Source organism: Gossypium raimondii, chromosome 2, assembly GCF_025698545.1.
Source record: "Gossypium raimondii isolate GPD5lz chromosome 2, ASM2569854v1, whole genome shotgun sequence".
NCBI classification, from domain to species: domain Eukaryota; kingdom Viridiplantae; phylum Streptophyta; class Magnoliopsida; order Malvales; family Malvaceae; genus Gossypium; species Gossypium raimondii.
The window spans coordinates 43,364,230-43,384,124 of record NC_068566.1 but is presented as its reverse complement, the minus strand read 5'-3'; the positions used below and the strand labels follow the sequence as shown (position 1 = coordinate 43,384,124).

Here is a 19,895-nt window from a genome sequence, read left to right as displayed (position 1 = left end):
CGATTCAGGGTTAGAGCATATCATTGGTCTCATAGAGGGTTGAAAATAGAGGACTAAAATATGATGTATTTAGGGGATAACAATAAAACCCAAACCTGACAATTTTTGACTTGATCAAATCCAATAAGGTCTCTTTTTTAAAAAAATCAACTTCCTAAACAGATTGAGATAAGTTTTTAAAAAAATTGGCATGTGATAATTAACAAAATATCTTTTTATGTATAATATTAGTTCAAAATATATGAAATTAGTTTTATATGGTCGCATATTAGTTGAAGTCGAAGTTGAATATAGTTTTGATTTTTTAAATTGGATTCGAGATGCATGAAAAATCGCTCAGTTGTCATCTTTGGATGTACTTACATATAACTTATTAAATGAGCTTATTGGCCGTTGCTGAAACTCGAATACTAATATTTATCAAAATACTAGTGAGCATTTGATTCACTAAGTCAATTCATATGATATGTTTGAACACTAACTTGCAAGTATATTCTCTCTCACACAAGGATGTATCTAAATTTCAGTGTTGAAAAAAGCTTTGACAGAAAGAAATAAAGAGCAAAATTGATAGGAAAGCATATGGAATTATGTGAGGGTAGCCCTTTCCTGCGCCATTAAACCCGGCTTTCCTTAAGAGCTGCCTAAGGGGCGGCATTACAAAATGTATATGACCAGTAGTGAAGGCAACGCGTGCAATATATATCGTAAGGTTTAATTATGGTTTTAATCCCTTTATTACACTATAATTTAAGATTTAATCCATATACTTTATTTTTTATAATGTTATTAATACGATAATATAGTTAATTGTTGTCATTAAAGTGATTTTTAAGACATTCTAAAATAATTGGTTGACAGGTAAATTTTTATGGGCTGAAAATGATTAACTGGGTTTTCAAGTAGTACTAATTAGTTGTGTAAGAATTATAAATTGTAAATTTTAGCATAATAGAAGGACTAAAAATATAATTAGACAACATTGCTTGTTAATCAGACTTTATTAACAATAAACGTTTTAATCCCATGTGACCTTCTCTTTGCCATTTCACATTGGCTGCTTATCATTCACTTTATTTTAGGTACCTTTCCATTTATATATATACACACTATATGCCATAGGCTCCATTGCCCTTCATCACCACTTTCTTCAACACTCCGTTTCTCCCATCAAAACCTAAATCTTGAAAGCATTTTGCATTTGTGTTAGGCACATAAATTGCTTGGTTTTTTGAATTTATGAAATGGGATTTGGTCGGAATTCGAATATGAGAAGTACCGATTTCTTGGACGGAATGCTCGGTGACTACGTCGGGAGAAAAGCTAAGGTGAAGGCTCCGAAAACCAGCTCAACTCGGCTCGTCACGGCCCTCACCTGCCTGCAATTCGCATTCGCAGTGTACGCAACGTTCCTTTTGTATTACATGAGTCCCTTGGTTGATTTGAGGACGAAACCGGACTTTACTTGGATCACGAGGAACATGAGGCAGTTGATCACAACCCCACATGTTCTCGGCAGGTACCAAGACGCCGCCTTGTCACTTGTTGGAGCTGAAGTTGCTCTGAGTACGCCTTCCGAAGTTTGTGAGCACGAGAAGATCGATTTCATGCAGAAGAAGTCCAATAATGCTCGAATGATCAATCTGAAGAGAGAGTTGTACGATGAGATACTGGATTTCCAGAGCAAGACCATTGGCACCGAAACTCTAGCCGAGCTAATGGCAATGAGATCGAAATGGGACATGCGTGGTCCGAACCGACCGAGAGTTACAGTGCTGTTGAACCATTTCAAGAGGAAAACACTATGTTCCCAGCTCGATTCTTTGCTTCAACAGACCCTTCCGTTCCATCACGTGTGGGTACTTTCATTCGGGAGCCCGAATGAGCAGTCCCTAAAACGAATCGTTGACAGCTACAATGATTCGAGGATCAGCTTCATCAGTTCGAGCTATGATTTCAAGTACTACGGAAGGTTCCAAATGGCCTTACAAACCGAAGCCGACCTCGTTTACGTACTCGACGATGACATGATCCCGGGAAAGAAAATGCTGCAGATCTTATCCCATGTAGCCGGGACCGAAAAGTACAAGAACTCTGTTTTGGGCAGCATAGGAAGGATCTTGCCATTCAGGCAAAAGGATTTCACATTCCCAAGCTATAGGAAGTTCGGATCCAAAGAGGCTGGGCTTTACTTGCCTGACCCCGCCTACGACATCACCATCGACAAGATCGTGCAGGTCGATTTCCTGTCGAGCTCCTGGTTCTTATCTGCTGAACTTGTCAAGTCACTCTTCATTGAAACTCCTTTCACTTTCATGACTGGTGAAGATCTTCACCTTAGGTACGTTTTAAAAACCTCTTCAAAACTGGAAGTCTTCTTTTGAATATTAAACATGTTCCACCTACATTACTAAATATGGATTAAATTGCAATTGAGCTCACTACATGTTTGATGGAATGTATTAAAGGGTTTCAACGGGCTTAGAAAGTTGACTATCATAGAAGGCATCTGAAAAAGTATATATTAATTATCTTTATTGAATTCCATGAAAGAATCTTCTTAACTAATGCTGCAATAAATTAGTTCTGATATTGGTCAGCTTTTATGAATATTGTAATCCATTTTGACAAAATGTACTATTTATATATTAGTTACAGTAAAAGATGGATACACAATATCATGTTTCCACTACTGATATTTCTGCAATCATTCGTTTTTTGTCTGTTCTAAATTATGCACTTACATACAATACATTATTTCAAATTTTATTTTTCTTAAAGTATTGGTATTTGACATTGACATTTGTTGCATATACAGATAAGGGATAGGTATATGGCTTTCCAAGAATCCTTCAATGCACATATAAGATACATACATGTATCAAACTGAATTTGAGTACCTTGAGTATTAGGTTCATAGGTTGGTTCTAAGTTAATTTCATATATTTTCAACTCATTTTGTTTCGAGTAAGTTTCATGTTAGATTCAATTTCGAGCTTGAGCCAATTCAGGTTCAGATTGTTTTCGATTTAAGTTATTTGGATTTCTTGAGTTGAGATTCAAATCATTTTAAGTTCATGTCATTTCCTATTACTTGTTCGTGTCATTTGATCATTTTGCTTTCGAGTTATTTAGGATACTTGCTCAGATTATTTCAGATTTAGGTTATTTTGAGTTTAGATCAGTTTCATTAGTTAGGGTTCAAGTAGGACAGATTAAGTTGTTGACTTTTCATCATAAAAAATCGCATTGAGTCGGGTTTGAATTCGTATTGATTAGGTCAGATATCTAATTCAGGTCAGAATTAACATATCTACATTTCACCCATGATCGTTAATCAGTTATTTTGGAAGTCCAAAATTACATGATGATAAAAATTCTAATGGTTATTTATTTGTTGCAAATTTGTGCAGCTATCAGCTTCAAAAATACAGAAATGCAGGGTCATTTGTACTTCCAGTTGACCCAACTGACAAAGAAACATGGGGTGACAGTGAACATAGGCTTGCATATGTCTCAGAAACCACTGTGATCTTCAAGGACATTGTTCAAGTAAGAGATGATCAATGGTGGAGGGCATTAACAACTGGTTATGTAACTCAATGGGCTGCAATGTACGCTCAAAAGATCGATGCTCTCTTTTACGCTCACTCGGTTGACGAGGTCAAGGCACTCACGCCGTTGCTCGAGAAGTTCCGATCCACTGTCGGCAAGAAGGCTTACATTGTGGTCTCTGGGGATGGTTTCTGCAGTTGTGAAGATGCTGCCGCAGCTCTCAACTGGCCTAAGCAGGTTTGCAAAGAGAGAAGGTTCAAGATTTTCGATTTGCAAATCGGGGCGATCTCAGGGACGTCGAACTCCGAGGTCCCAGTCCTGCAAGTGGTGTACTCTAGCATGAAAGGGTTGATAAAGATCCATAACCCCAGTGTGGTGATCACATTGGCAGACGCTGATTCGAATGTGAAGAAAGCTCTAAAGATGGCGTCCGAGACAAATGCAAATGGTACCGCACTTGTGCTTTTACCTAGACCTTCGGTCTCAAAGGTTCTATGGATGCCCGATCTAAGATCAACTGCATTACCATGTAAGTATATACATATACACATACACAGATACATGTAACCGATCAACAATCATATCTTAGTGGTCCATTGTGAATTGCAGATTGGAATCGGATGAGGATCTCGATCAACATAATTACACAAAACCGGGCCGAATCGTTAACGAGGCTTCTTAAATCTCTAAGTGATGCATATTATGTTGGAGATGAGGTTCCTATTAGTTTCAACATGGATAGCAAAGTGGATGAGGCTACCATTAAACTAGTGGATTCATTTGAGTGGCCTCATGGCCCTAAAACCTTAAGAAGGAGGATCATTCAAGGGGGCCTAATTCGAGCAGTTAGTGAGAGTTGGTACCCCACTTCTGATGACGACTACGGCTTACTCCTCGAGGATGATATTGAAGTCTCGCCGTACTATTACCTATGGATCAAATACGCTCTCTTAGCCTATCATTATGACCCTCAAATATCCCTCCCTGAGCTCTCGTCAATCTCTCTTTACACTCCTCGGTTAGTCGAAGTCGTTAAAGAAAGGCCGAAATGGAATCCGACCGAGTTCTTCAAACGCATTCACCCCAACACACCGTACCTTCACCAGCTACCGTGCAGTTGGGGTGCGGTTTTCTTCCCGAAGCTTTGGAGAGAATTCTATGTTTACATGAACATGAGGTTCACTGAAGATGCCAAAGCAAACCCAGTTCAAATCCCAAAATCCAGAACCAATGGATGGCAAGCTTCATGGAAGAAGTTCCTCATTGACATGATGTATCTCCGAGGATACGTGAGCCTCTACCCGAATTTCCCGAACCAGTCAAGCTTTTCGACGAACCACATGGAACCCGGGGCTCATATAAGTGCAAAGGACAATGTTGTTAGGCATGACAAAACAGATTTTGAGGTCCCTTTGTTGATGGAAGATTTTAGGCCATTGTTGCCTAATGCAAAATTGCCACCAGCTTCTAAGCTGCCATCACTTAACCTTTTCAACCAACCTGTTTCATTGAAAGGGCTGAAAATGGCCGGAGCCAAGCTCGGTCAGGACGTTTTACGGTGCGATAATGCGACCGAGATCGTGACGGCCCATCACCTGACTGGTCTGCCTCTGCAATGCTCAAAGATCGTTTAAATCGGAAATCGAATTGCTATTTTAGTTATATTCTTTGTTTCTTTTCCAGAGAAAAAAAAAATGAAAATAAAAAATGTAACAATTTTTTTGATATAGCTTTCAATCTGCTGCTATTATACATACATCAACGGAACCATACAGCGGGAAACAAAATGCCTGTCCCTAATTAAATATAAAATCTTAATAAAATAAAAAGAATATTCAATTGTTAAATATTAAATTATTTATAAACAAGATTTGTTTATTAAATGAATTAAATATGAAAAAATTTGCTTAGCCCATTAAACTTGTTTATATTCATTTAAAATTTAATTAATAAATTATTTAAAATTAGTTTAATGTTCGATTATTAAATAATTAATAATATTATTATTTGTGTGCTTATTTTATTTATAATTTAAATTATTTATATATTTTTTATTTATTCTTCGTTTATTATTCATCAATATTATTTGTGAATATATTTAAATATATGTAGGAGAATGTGCTCTTTAATGTTGTTGAAATAAGTTCATGAAAATGAACACACTAATTTGATTTTATTTATGAATCATGTATTTTTATTTATTACTTATTTTAATTATTATAATTTAATTGATTTTAAAATTATCTTTAATACTATAAAATTAAATTTTAATTATATTATATTAGATTATATTATAATTCAAATAAATGTTAAATGTTTTAAGTTTATACTCATTTCAATTATATATTAATTTTATGAAAAATTGAGTAATTTATGGAGACTAAAAATCCTATCAAATTAAAGTATAGGGACTAAGTTGTTAGCTTTTTGTAAAGTAGAGGATGTGGTTCAACATTAGACCAAATTCATAAGTATACCAAAACTATGTAAGGAGTTGGTTTTTCCTTTTATTCTTTTTAGTAATTTTTAAGCCAACGGACGATGATTTTAAAAAGAAAATTAAATGTGAAGATTTAGATTAGGAAACTCAATATTTGCAATAAAATTACAAAAAATTCTTACATTTTCTATTTAATTCAATTTAAAGTATAATTAATTAATTTAATTCTATTCTAAATTCCCCTCAAACAGCAAAAACCAGGTGTAACTTTCTCTAAATTTTCTATTTCTGTTTATTAAAATAAATTATATGCAAAGAAAACTCTCATTTTCTCTGTTTTTTCTTGAATAAAATCAATTTATCATCACCAAAAAAACGCAGGCAATTTTCTAAACCAAACATTTTCTTGTTAAAATTTGAAATTTTTTGTTGATTGGTTTTGTTTATTTATTCATAAAAGTAATTACTTGATGTCAAAATTTTAAATTTTTTAGGTTTTTTTCTTTGGTCTTCTCGGCTTTGATCCTGGGATTTGAAATTCACCAGACAAAAGGAAAAAAAAGAAAAGAAAGAGAAGGTATTTTAACTTTTGACCCTTAAATTTAATATGTTTTGTTTGTTTAAACATTTGAGTTTTTGCTCAATGTGATTAATAAATATATATATATATATATATTATGGAGATCAGTAAATTAAATGAATGGCTTATTTTTTTTTCTATTCGTTGCAGATAATAAAATGTTATCTTTTTCTTAAAGCAAGTTTGGAATTATTAGATAATTGAGGGTTATTATTATTATTATTTTAAACAATTTGGAATTTTTATATTTCAAAAAAAAAAATTATGATACTGAGTAAAAGATGTTAACATGGTTCAAACCCAAAATTGGAATAGCATAAAGGAATGATTTTGGAGGATGAAAACAGTTTAAATAGTAAAAAAAAAAAATGGCAGTTTTTTTTATTTAAATTTAATAGTTTTGCAGCACATTGCATTCTAGGAGTAAGCAATGGTCAGAACGTGCTTGAACTATGTCATAGGTTTTAAAAGCTTGAAATTTTAGTCATTGGTTAAGTTAAAGCAGTAACTATATATGGTGACTTGCTTGGATAGCATGTTGAAAGTAGATGAGGCTTTTTATTTCTATTCTATTGATCCTTTCGGGCTCGAATTTGTTATATTCGAATGATCTTAGGCACTCTTTTGAAACATAAATGTGTTGTAGATCTTTTCTTTGTGTGTTTGATACTTTTTTAAACACATATTGAAGGTATGGATCAGAAGTCTGGCTCGGTTAAAGATTTAGAGTTGCTTTGCCTTGGTATTCTTGAAGAATGCTCCTAAGGTGCTTATGAGATATGACAGTTCTTGTGGGCATCTAGCCTTTTAAAATTGACTGCAATAGAGCATACTGATACGGACACCATGTACCGCAGGTTAGGATACTGTTGTTTTTAGCTATTAGAAAATGTTGGTGTACTTGAACCTGACCTCGGTCTTATGTGTCTTCACTTGGCAAAAGATTTTTGGTTTATTGCTTATGATGACAAATTCTGATGACCCCATTTACTACACTATTTCGATGCTTTGCAGTGTATTTTGCAGGAAAAATTGTAGTCCCAGGCTCATTATCACAGCCGTTATCGGAGCTGTTTTTGGATTTTTTGTTGGTGTTTCCTTTCCATCAGTTTCCCTTTACAAGGTATGTTTGCCTTAATTTATATCTAGCTACGCCTGTAGTTGATCTATCATCTGTATGATTTACTTCTAATCCCTTCAGATTCGAAACTTTCCTTTAAGCCTCGGCCCGTCAGTTGGTGGAGCCTCATCTGAAAGCAAACAATTCTATATGGTCGGATCTTCTGAATCATCTCGAGCCAATATTTATAAGGTGCCTGTTGATTAATCTTTTGTTATTTGTAAGTGGAAAACATTTTATTGATGCTCTTCAGATTATACGTTTTTGAATGATCAGGGAGAGTTTTGTTTACCCCCATGTTCTTGAACCATTATATTCTGTTTTCATGGCTTCTTGTGTGGAGCAGTGCTCTTTGTTCAGAATTACGGCACAGTGTTCGGTTTTGGTCCTTCTCTTTAATTGTTTTCTGCTTCTATGTTCTCCCAGATATATGTTCCAACAAATCCTCATGGTGCAGAAACATTACCACCAGCAATTGTTGTACCAGAGACCGATCTTTACCTGCGCAGATTATGGGGTGAACCTAGTCAGGTATGATGCTTTAAGTACTATTTACATAGAAGTGTCATAAAACATCTTTGAGGAATGTTTACATGCAGCATATTGTGTTATTTCCGCTAGAAAAGGTTCCGATGCATTAGGGCCATTTTGGCACTATATCACTATCATTGTCAGCTCGGAAACATATGCATTGCGGCATGCTAAAATATACTTCAATGCGTCTCTTTGTTCTCGGTTAATAAGTGTCTCTCTTATCATGATTTTTCCTTGAAATTGCAGGATCTAAAGAAGAAACCAAAGTATTTAGTAACATTTACAGTTGGTATTGGTCAGATGAATAATATTGATAAATGTGTTAAAAAGGTTTGACAATGGGACCGTTCCATCATTTCTTCACACCCCCTCCCCCGGTTTTAGCTTTCAGAAGTTACTGACACTTGTGTATTCTTATATGTTGAGGTAGTTTTCTGAGGATTTTCAAATAATGCTTTTTCATTATGATGGTCGGACCACTGAATGGGACCGATTGGAGTGGTCAAAGACTGCAATCCATGTTAGTGCAAGGAAACAAACGAAATGGTTAGTTTTTAAGACACTACACCTTTCTCTATTCCTTACATCTCTTAATTTTAGTCCTCCCTTGTTAGATTAGCTTAACACTTAAAGGTCATTCAAGCCGACAATAATTTTGCTTCCCTGCTCGTGCGCACATGTGTGTGTGTCTATCAGGTGGTTTGCAAAAAGGTTTTTGCATCCAGATATTGTAGCTGCTTACGAATATATTTTCATATGGGATGAAGATCTAGGAGTTGAAAACTTCAATGCAGAGAGGTTGGTCATATTTTAAGCTTAATTTCGACATTTATATTTCCCTTTCTAATTTCCTCTGCACATGTTACCAGATATATAGAACTGGTCAAGAAACACGACCTGGAGATCTCACAACCAGGTTTGGAGCCCAATGTCGGACTCACATGGCAGATGACAAAGAGGAGAGAAGACCAAGAAGTTCACAAGTAGGCTCTCTCTGCAATTACTTTACCCATCATAAAAAGTCATGCCTTTTTTTTACCTTGAAGTTCTGCGTTTCGACTTGGTTCACAGGTTTACCGAGGAGAAACCTGGCTGGTGTAGCGATCCACATTTTCCACCATGTGCTGCGTATTGCCTCTCCCCCTGTCTCTCTCTTATGAATTTTACAATTTAATACTGTGTTAGTGAGCATGTTCAAATTGGCTCCGAAATCATTAATTTGGATTGACTTGTTAAATTCTGAAAAACGGGAATCATGTCTGTCTGGAAAATCATAATGCACGAGCTGTAATATCCTTGATCTGTGAAATTTTAATGCACTTCACTGTTAAACGTTCCTTGAACCGGATGTCTTCCTTTCCCTTGGTGCGTTTAATACTGTTTACTTTCTTTCAGTTTCGTGGAAATCATGGCGCCTGTATTTTCTCAGGAAGCTTGGCGATGTGTATGGTATTTGATTCAGGTAAAAGTGGTGCTTAAGGATTTTGTAGGCTTTGTCCACATTGTTTAGAATATTTACTTTCTCACGGATTAACTGACTAGATAGGTTGCAGTGGCAAATTTCAAACGGTTTCCTTGTTGCCAGGTCCGACCCTTTGGTGGGAAATTGCACATCTGAGGTTTAATTTCCCTATTAGCCGTTAGCTCGGGCTATTTAGGAAAATTACAATTGTGAATTGTTTTGTTACTAGCACCTTTCAGGGTGAGTAATGGAAAGAGAACGAAGACACGGATTATTAGGAGCATACAACAATGTTTTAATTTTACTTAATAACTCGGTGCAATTTCTTTAGCTCCTTTTTTTATAATATCAAAATGCTTAACGATTCGTGTTCTTGTAGAATGACTTGGTGCACGGTTGGGGATTAGATTTTGCTCTCAGAAGATGTGTTTCAGTGAGTAGTTTTTGACAAATTTTGCTTTCATTCTTCTTTTCTTGAATTACTCGTTTCTGGTGCAAAGCAGCATGATATAGGTATAGGAATATGACCCTCCATGGGATCAGAGAAAAAAACTTGAACAGACCCGTGTCAACTATTATTTGACACTAAAATCTTAGTCCAAGTAACATAGCTAGAGAATTGGAGAATTTATTCGGAAAAATCAGCATCAAAGAAGCTACTTTGTAGAATCGATCAAAGCTGTTAATTTTCTAGAGAAAGCGATTTCACTTTCAACCATCTAATAAAAACATGTAAAGCTGGCTTCTCCTAGTCCTCATCTTGGCCTCTTATTTAATTTTGTGCTAACTTTCCATTTTCTTCTCCATAGCCTGCACACGAAAAAATCGGTGTGGTAGATTCGCAGTGGATTGTTCATCAAGGGATTCGTTCTCTCGGGAACCAGGTGAGTCCTCATCAGCTTGCTAGATATTTTGGCCACGATGTATGATGAAAAATGTTGTGGTTTATATCCCCATATATTTTCCTTGGATGTTTATGTGAATTATCGATTGTGTGAACATAGCGTTTGATCTATATCTGATATCCCGAGTGGTAAGCATGGATGGAGAACTTTAGCTTTTGATCTATTACTTCGGCATTTTTATGCTTCATTCATACTCATACATGTTTTTTTATGGCCATCATGATTATAACCTCAGCACAATGACTTCTTTCAAATTTCAGGGCGGGACGCTCGGTGGGATATCTCCCCGGGATGCGGTATGCATATTTGATGAATTTCGACATCAATTTTTTATACCTTTTAGCCTTTTTTGGCCTCCAAATGTCTTTGCATGGTGTAGGTACTAAATATGAAGTCTTAAAACCAACTAACATACTTCTTTTCTTCTCCATGCGCAGGTCCGAATAAGGAGCAAAATCGAGTGGGCGATGTTTCAGAAGCGACTCGTGAATGCCGACTTGGCATACGTTGCTCAGCGTGGCAAAGGATAAAGATAATTTTTTATTATTTCCACCCCCCACCCTCCCAATACACCCTCATATGTGCATCTATCATCTCACTTGCTAGGCTTAAAGTCTTGGGTGACATTCTTTTTACTACAATAGGGTGGACTCATTTCCCTAACCCACATTTTTTTGTATCTTAATATTTCTTTTACAGATAAAAAAAACGGGGGGTAAATTATTTTTTTACCAGTTCTTCCTCACGAAGAACAATTGTGGGGTGTCTCCCATTAAAATCATGATGATTGTAACAATTCCATAAGAAATTTTCTTCTCTCATCTTAATGATATGAAACCATTGTTTTTTACATCTTTTGCATTGTATTTCAATGTATGTATGTTTGGGATATATCATCAGTTAAGTTATTGTTGTCATTATTGGGTTTTATAAGGCAAGGAAGAGCTTGCAGCTGATTTCATCAAAATACCTCATTTCTTTTGACCCTATTATCATCATTAGTTCAAAAGGACAACACAACAGACAAAACGGAAGGTAAAATTATAGTTTTGGCCCCTTTACCATGCTTAAATTTGGGATTTAGTAGAAGGATCAAAATTCATAATTTGACCAAAAGGGAAGAGAAGGTTGTCTTGTAATGAAACATTGATCTGTCAACTGCTGTTTGCATTTAAAGTTTGACATTTGAACCTCATTGATACTTGGAAATAAAGAATATTCTGCAACTAATTAGCAGTAAAACTAGGATTTGATCCTGAAACTGAGTAAATTCCTTGTGGATCTTGCAAATACAGGTAAAAGAGAGAGAACAAAATGAGATTAAGTTGATCAAATTATTTAAGTCAAGTTTGATTAAGGTCCCTATATTATATTCAAATTTGAGATTTAATCCCTGACATAATTTGATCCTTTTATTTTATTTATATCAATTTGTACTAAATTAAAATACATAAATCAAACCTCAAATTCAAGCACTACAATTCCACCAATTATTCAGAGTATATAATAATGCTAACTACTAAACATCTTTTCAAGGAAGTTGAGCTATCATATATTTATACCCAACACAGCAAAACACAGTATAAAAAAGTATGAATATTCTTCTCCATCATCAACACCCCCCACCCCCCCAACAGCAGAATTTTCTGTTGTTGATGATTTTTGGTCAAACCCTAGGTCCTAGTGACATTAACCAATGGGGGGTCCAAAGGAGGTTTTTTTTTTTTTTGTGCATGGTTGGTGGAAAGGCCTTTATTTTATCATGAGTGAAAATGAAGTTATTATTATAATAATAATAAAATTTTATTTATTATCACCAAACTCACAATTGAGTTTTAGGATGGCAAAGCCCCTTTTGCTTGCATTGGGAGGTACCTCATTTTTCATTTAAGAAGAAAAAAAATTTGTTCATCTTCACCTTCCTGGCTTGTGTCCTAAGGATCATTTAAACACTAATCTAGAGGAAGGGAGATAAAAAAAAATGGAAACCGATAAGTTTCGATTTGTTTCAATCATATTAGGGTAAAAAAGAAACTGAATTTTAACAGGATGAATTAAGGATACCACTAGTTTTGAAAGCTTAAAGTACATCAATCAGTTGGAGTAAATAATGCATGTCACCTTCATAAAAATTAAATTGGATTAATTACACTATACGTTCTAAACTATTGGTTAAATTCTAAACTTGTCCTTAAATTTTACAATATTTTAATTGAATATTCAATCAAATCCTTCTATCAGTCGTTAAATGCAAAGGTTGGTGTTAACACTAGTGCCTAAACCACCAACCAAAGGACCTTATTGGGGACATACTTTTGTTTGAGGATTTGATTGACATATTTTTGAAGTTTGAGCTGCTGTAGGTTTTATTTTTTATGGAATGAAAGTGTACATTAGAATTTAGGGGATGGGAGGTTAACATCGAGACTTAGTGGTAACATAAAATTTTAACCGTTTTTCTTTGGAGTTGTTAGTGTTTTCCAAAATGAATTCAACCCGAAATGATGAAAGCAACTAACTGAATCCGGGTTTTGAAAAGAGTGAGTAATTAAGTAAATCCGGGTTCCGGAGAAAAGGAAGTGTAGGCATATGATATGATGGGCAACAGCATTTTAAAATGTGAATGGTTGTTCTTGCTTAACTTGAAGGTCAGCTTCTTCTGGAAAGTAAAACAAGCCGTCCTTCAAATTGTAACAGCGTTAGGCACCAACCCTCTTAGCATATTCCAACACTGTGAAAACACAGGCTGTTTAAAAAGCCTTCTTTCTCAAACAACACCACAATCATCTCTCTCCCTCTCCAAGCTTCTGCAGCAACTCTCAACTCTCATCTTCCAGTTTCTGTTTGTTAGTAAGAAAGATATAAACTTGCTGGTGATTTTGATGGAGTTGTAGGATCCCCCTGCAAATAATCTTGTATACTTATTTGTACTCTTTTCAAAGGTGTCTCTCTTCTCTCTCTCTCTCTCTCTCTCTCTCTTTCTCTCTTTTTCTTTTTCAATGTGGGAATTTGGTTGATGAAACTAAAACTTTTTTTGGTTGTTTAGATCAATTTCAGGGCTCCAAAAACTCCAAGGGAATCTGCTTCTTTTATATAAAGGTAACATTTTGTTTACTTTTGACTTTTTTTCATGCTGCATAGCCATTGTTACCTATTGTGCTTTCTCCCACATTACTCTGACACTAATGAATCCAAATACAACAATCTACAGCTAATCAACCACCAACTATGAATCAAATTGCAGCAGTGCACATGCAATATATGTAGCTGTCTTTTCTGATATATATATATATATATAAATAATGTTGTTTGATTGAGTGAGCAGAGAGAGATGGGAGAGATGTCAAGCTTCCAGTTGGGTGTGATTGGGGCCCTGTTTCTGTCAGTTGCATCATCAGTCTCCATTGTCATATGCAACAAAGCTTTGATGAGCAATCTTGGCTTCCCTTTTGGTAATTTTTTACTCTCTCTTTCTTCATACATCACATCTTTAACATTTGCACTCCACATAATATGAGTACGATGTTCGAGGCTTCAAATACATGGAAAAAACTTTGAATCAAATGAAATTTGATTTTCTTTTGATCCTCTACTTCCTTTCTCCTATTTTTGGTCTAATTTGGATTTAGTCCCTCCACTGTTATCAAATTTGGATTTAGTCTTTATATTTTAATTTGATCATCTGCTTTTATAATGCTTTTATAATGTTATTAGCATGTCCAAGTTGATAATAACATTAAGTTTTCAAAAGTTAATGATAATGGGGAATGTGGGCTTAAGTTATAGAGAGACCTAATTATTTTTTTTTTTAAATTGAGGGGTCTAATAAAACTTACAATAAAAAATTGAACAAATTAATGAGAATATTCCCAAATTTTTGGAGGGCTTAATAAGATTTTCCAAAAATTTTGAAGAGCCTAATGAAAATTTTTCAAAATTTTTGAGAGCTCAGTACATTCCGTCACTGACTAACCAACCTTATCAATTCAGACTCACTAATAACACTATAAAATCAGAGGACAATCATATGTAAAATTAAAGTAGAATGATTAAATATCAAATTCCAACATAGTCTAAGGAGTAAAACCATAATTAGACCCTGTTTTTAATCTGTCTCCTTTGGCGTGCAGCCACAACACTAACAAGCTGGCATCTGATGGTAACATTTTGCACCCTCCATGCGGCGCAACGGTTCAATCTGTTTGAGAGTAAACCAATAGACATGAAGACGGTGATGCTCTTTGGCATCCTTAATGGTGTCTCCATTGGTCTTCTCAACTTGAGCCTTGGTTTCAACTCCATTGGCTTCTATCAGGTCTACTTTTTCACTTACACGTCCATTCCAAGCTAACCATATGGTAGACCACACACTTGTTTAAAGATGACTAAGCTGAAAGAAGAAACCATTTGATATACTTTAAAGACTCGATCAAAATATTTTCAAGTTCAGGGACTAATTTAAAATCCAGTCTATAGTTTGAGGGCATCTCATAAAATACATTTTTAGCCCCTAAATCTGGGTCCTCATTCTTTGTGGTGCCTTCATTTGGCAGATGACCAAGCTTGCAATCATACCATTCACCGTATTATTGGAAACCATCTTCCTAAAGAAGCAATTCAGGTTTTTTTTTTTTCTTTCTTTCTTTTTTTTAATTTTAAATAGCCATTGCTTATGATAATTAAGCCCTTTGAGATTTACATTGTGCAGCCAAAAGATAAAGATGTCACTCCTCGTTTTATTAGTTGGAGTTGGGATTGCCTCCATAACTGATCTCCAACTCAACTCTGTTGGCACAATCCTTTCTCTCCTTGCCATCGTCACCACTTGTGTTGGCCAAATTGTATCCTTTTTCTTTCTTACTCTTATTGCTTTCTTTTATAGCCGTCTAGCTATTGATTTCTCAAGAATTGGCCATGAATCAACTATACTTGTCAGTCGGGTCCGCTACATTGGTTTTGGATTGACTTAAATTGGGTTTTAAATTTTTTGAATCATTTGGAGTACGATTCATTTTAAGTTCTGATTGTTTTAGATAGGGATGTTAATGGAGTAAGGCGCGGGTGGATATTGTCAAATTCACCACTGTTATGTATTTGGCATGCTCTTCTATGCCACTTACCCTACTCCACTAGGAATTTTAATCTTAAAAACCACTATCACCTTTATAAATGTTGGATACATCCATCTCAACCCTACCTCAATTCATATGTTTTATGTTTAATTTTTTTCATAATGCATTTTCATTTTTATATAAGAGTAAAATAGTAATTTTATATAGTGGGACAAGGTAGGATAGAATAATGGAAGCAATTATTATAACTGCTTCGGACTCACTATTCAAGAAAAAAAATCCCACCCACGTCCACTTTTCAAAAAAAAATCATTTATATTCTAAACATATTAGTTCAAAATCCATCAAGTGACATAGGTTTTGTCATTCCTAATTTCAAACTTGAGCTACTATTGTTTCGGTTTTTTTTTTTCAGGTCATTCAAGTTTGTCAATTGGATTTTTCAGATTAAGATGTCTCGAATTAAGTTATTTAGGTCATTTTAAGTTTTGATTATTTTTTGTTTGGATCATTTTCAAATTCGAATCTTTGTTTTTATGGTTGTTGATTCAAGTTTAAATTTAGATTAATGGATTGAAATTGACTATTGATGAGCAATTACATATTTGCAAAGTTGATTTAACATTTCAAGAAGTTTTTAAATGATCTTGAAAATAACCCTTAAAATGGTTTATCCTTTAACTTGACCATAGCTGACAAACACCATACAAAAGAGGTTGAATGTATCTTCAACCCAGTTGCTGTACCAATCAGCTCCATTTCAGGCAGCCATTCTTTTTGTCTCTGGTCCTTTGGTTGACCAGTTTCTCACCAAACAAAATGTGTTTGCCTTCAAATATTCCTCTATTGTCTCGGTAAGGAAATCTAGCCTCTCTTTCAACACCATTTCATCAGAATCCTCTATTGTGACTTTGGGGTCAAATTATATTTTTGGTCCCTCTTTATTCTCACATTTTGGGATTTAATCCCGTACTTTATTTTGACGTAATTTCAACCTTTAACTTTATAATATCATTCGTTAATCTAAATAGTTTATTAACTATTTGGGTTAACTAATGGCATTATAAAAATAAAATTCAATTATGTCAAATTAAAGTACAATGATTAAATCTCTAAGCTAAACATAGTAGAGAGACTAAAATCATAATCCGACTGTAATTTTTGGTAACTAATTGGATTTATTATTATTGTGGCAGGCATTTATCATCCTCTCATGCATAATATCAGTATCAGTAAACTTTAGCACATTTCTGGTTATTGGGAAAACATCCCCAGTGACATACCAAGTGCTTGGCCACCTCAAGACTTGCCTGGTTCTTACATTTGGCTACACACTGTTGCATGACCCGTTCACTGAAAGGAACATCATTGGCATCTTGATTGCCATTTTTGGGATGGTCTTGTATTCATATTTTTGCACCCAAGAGAACAAAAAGAAGCAGGCTGATCCATTGGTGTCTCAGGTAATATTATATATTATAAATTTGTCTAAAGATCGAATTATCTATTTAAATATGATGGCTCATATGATAATAGGAAGGATTCAGATAAAAATATTAAACTAAAATATAAACTTATAATAATAAAAAATTAAATCCACGCATGACACAACCTATTTTTATGTAAAATTATTATCAGGTGTACTGCCAATAAAAATATATTTTTAAATAAAATAATTATATAATGAATTTGAGTTAATCATTTAAATATATGGATAAATTTAGAAAAATTTAAAATCTATATTTTAAATTAAACCAAATTTGAACAAACTATATATGATGTTAATACCAATGAGTCTGGCTCGACCCATACATACCCCATGTGTCTATATACATACATATGTTCATAGTTGTTTGTATCCTTTATGGTTTATCCCAAGAAATGTTTGTGTTGGTTTTTTTCTTTCCAGATGAAAGATAAAGAAGGGGCACCATTTCTGGGTGTAGAGAAAGAAGGCCAAGAAGATAAAAATGCAGACAAGGATTCTCATGTCTAAAAACAAAACAGGATTTTTGTCATAAAGAACCTTTTGTCTTTTAAGGTGTTCTTTCAAACAGATTCTTTAAATAAGTCACTCATTTTCTAAACCATCTTCTTTCTTTTTCTTCACAGCTTATAATTGTAGAAAATTTATGGAATGATTAGCAAACTGTAATTTGGTTTCAAAGTAAATAGCAAGAAATGTTGAAAGAAGAAATATGATGCCCCAAGTTTATATATGTACATATAAATATAATAAATAGGGTTAATTTGTCTCAAATTATTGAAAAATTTTAAATTCATCCCTAAACTTTAATTTGAATTTAAACTTTAAACAATTCTATTAATCTAGCTATTGATTTTTTTTTTACTTTAAATATGTGGTTAAGAATCATGTTTGATCCATATGAAGGGTGATTTTGTTTTTAATTTAGGTAAAAATATATAATTTTAATAATAACAAATTTGAAAATAAATTGGATTGTTGCTCTATTTAACTTTACTCATGAATAAGTTTATTCTAAATTTCATTATTTTAATCAATTTCCTAGAGTATTATAATCTGTTTGACCAGGATTGATGTCACTCATCTCATGTCACTACCTCAATAGGTGAAAGTACAACAAAATCATAAAATTTTAAATTAAAAACTTATACTATTATAATTTATTTAGCGAGTTTGGTGTAACGAGTGGAGTGACGCTAACTCAATTATTAAATGTACAAAAGGTTAATAAAAATTTTGAATTTTAAAAATAAAATAAGGGTAATCAAGTTCATTTTAAAATTTTATTCATCTCTCTTGAATAATTATACACTTAATATTTCAACAAAAATATTCATTCACGGGTGTTCAATTCACTCAAAGTAAGATTGCTTAACACATTATCATGCATGTTACAAGATTGTAAGAACCGAACAAGTAATCAAACTAATCAAACTGTTCATTCTCGATTCAACCGATACAAAATAAAAAAAAGTAATAGAAAATTCATACTAAATCAAAGAAAAAATAACAAGAAAAAACTAATAAATAAAATCAAATAATAATAATAGAAGCATAAACATTCATTTAATAAATTATACAAACAATATTTAATATTTTAAGTAACTTAATTTCAGTTCCAACAGTTTTTTACTTGTGCAAAGAATTTTTTTTATCAGTTAAACTCCTCTTTGGTTTTATAATAGAGATTGAACCAATTGAATTATTGATTCTTGGTTCTATTAGTTGACTTATTTGTGATAATTTGGTTCTTGTAATGTAATATTTTATTTTTTGTGTTAACCAGTTGGATTAATAAAGACAAGAAGTGGTAGATTAGATTGCGGTTCACCTCTAAGTTGGGCAGAGAGTCACCGGGAATTAAGTTGGTCTTTTGGTGGGATAGTATGAGAGAAAGAAATTTTTTATATGGAATGAGACTTGGCTTTCTTTATTTATTTTTGTGAGCTTTTATATTGGGAGATAAGGTTGCCTACGTGTTCAAAGACTTCTAATAATAAGATCATATTCAGTTCCTTTGCAGTGATGGTGATGTGATGTCTTAGGATATGACATCTTAGAACAGTTGTGTAATCAATTACTCTGAATCTCTACATGCGTCTCACGTATGCTCAACGAAGATATGATGTGGTATGAGGTTCGCTAGGCTCGGGTTCATCTGTTGTAAAAGGTGAAAGGTTCACTGGGTGCGTAGTTCATTGGCTTAGTTAGGTTTGCCAAGTGTGCGCAGTATCGTTGAAGGACACATGTAGTGGTATGTGGTATAGATATAACAATTTGATTGACAAAATATAAGATTACTTAAAAGCACATATTACTAAATCATCCTCGTAGAATTTCTTTTTCTTTTTACAAAAATTGTAGCATATTACTATTATTTAAGTAACTTCTCATAACCTTTTTAATTTCTTAATTATTTTAAAGATTATTTTTGTATTATAAACTTTTGAAACTCAAATATATTGTTTTACCCATATTATGGTAATGGGTATCACAAATTTTGTTATATGATTATCAATAAAAAATTTTATTTGAGGAATGGTGTCACTCCTTTATTCATTCAATCTAAAATGGGTATTTGTTTCATCGAGTCTCGAACATTTTATATAATTATTCTTCAGCTTGGTATCGCTAATGACAATTACGACATTCAAAAAAATTATTATTTTTAAATCAGAGGTGATGACGCGAATGATAATAGGTCATTAACTAAAGTGAATTGTTTTTATAAATAATAAAAA

General features: G+C 33.8%; 3 protein-coding genes across 4 annotated transcripts; all 3 read left to right on the top strand.

Annotated features, from left to right (window-relative positions):
• The first annotated feature begins 1,111 nt into the window (after positions 1–1,111).
• LOC105788960 (hypothetical protein) lies at positions 1,112–5,311 on the top strand. Its single transcript, XM_012616078.2, has 3 exons — positions 1,112–2,341; positions 3,414–4,084; positions 4,165–5,311. Exons 1-3 carry the CDS (start codon positions 1,245–1,247, stop codon positions 5,187–5,189), a joined length of 2,793 nt encoding a protein of 930 aa, XP_012471532.1. The 5' UTR covers positions 1,112–1,244; the 3' UTR covers positions 5,190–5,311.
• A 1,242-nt stretch (positions 5,312–6,553) lies between these two features.
• Positions 6,554–11,446, top strand: LOC105788959 (hypothetical protein). 2 transcript variants are annotated; one of them, XM_012616075.2, is made up of 15 exons: positions 6,554–6,572; positions 7,267–7,432; positions 7,590–7,698; positions 7,777–7,887; positions 8,122–8,226; positions 8,476–8,559; positions 8,660–8,775; positions 8,926–9,027; positions 9,099–9,212; positions 9,301–9,357; positions 9,625–9,691; positions 10,071–10,124; positions 10,501–10,575; positions 10,857–10,892; positions 11,034–11,446. In XM_012616075.2, the coding sequence occupies exons 2-15, from the start codon at positions 7,422–7,424 to the stop codon at positions 11,124–11,126; spliced, it is 1,134 nt and encodes a 377-aa protein (XP_012471529.1). In that variant the 5' UTR covers positions 6,554–6,572; positions 7,267–7,421; the 3' UTR covers positions 11,127–11,446. The 2 variants fall into 2 exon arrangements, 1 of the variants encoding a protein (XP_012471529.1); XR_001132199.2 differs by lacking the exons at positions 10,857–10,892; positions 11,034–11,446 and adding an exon at positions 9,815–9,931 and having other exon boundaries at positions 10,501–10,574.
• A 1,842-nt stretch (positions 11,447–13,288) lies between these two features.
• LOC105788955 (hypothetical protein) lies at positions 13,289–17,755 on the top strand. The gene is made up of 9 exons (XM_012616073.2): positions 13,289–13,538; positions 13,643–13,695; positions 13,922–14,048; positions 14,727–14,911; positions 15,150–15,217; positions 15,305–15,437; positions 16,361–16,522; positions 16,865–17,131; positions 17,578–17,755. Exons 3-9 carry the CDS (start codon positions 13,928–13,930, stop codon positions 17,662–17,664), a joined length of 1,023 nt encoding a protein of 340 aa, XP_012471527.1. The 5' UTR covers positions 13,289–13,538; positions 13,643–13,695; positions 13,922–13,927; the 3' UTR covers positions 17,665–17,755.
• The last annotated feature ends 2,140 nt before the right edge of the window (positions 17,756–19,895 follow it).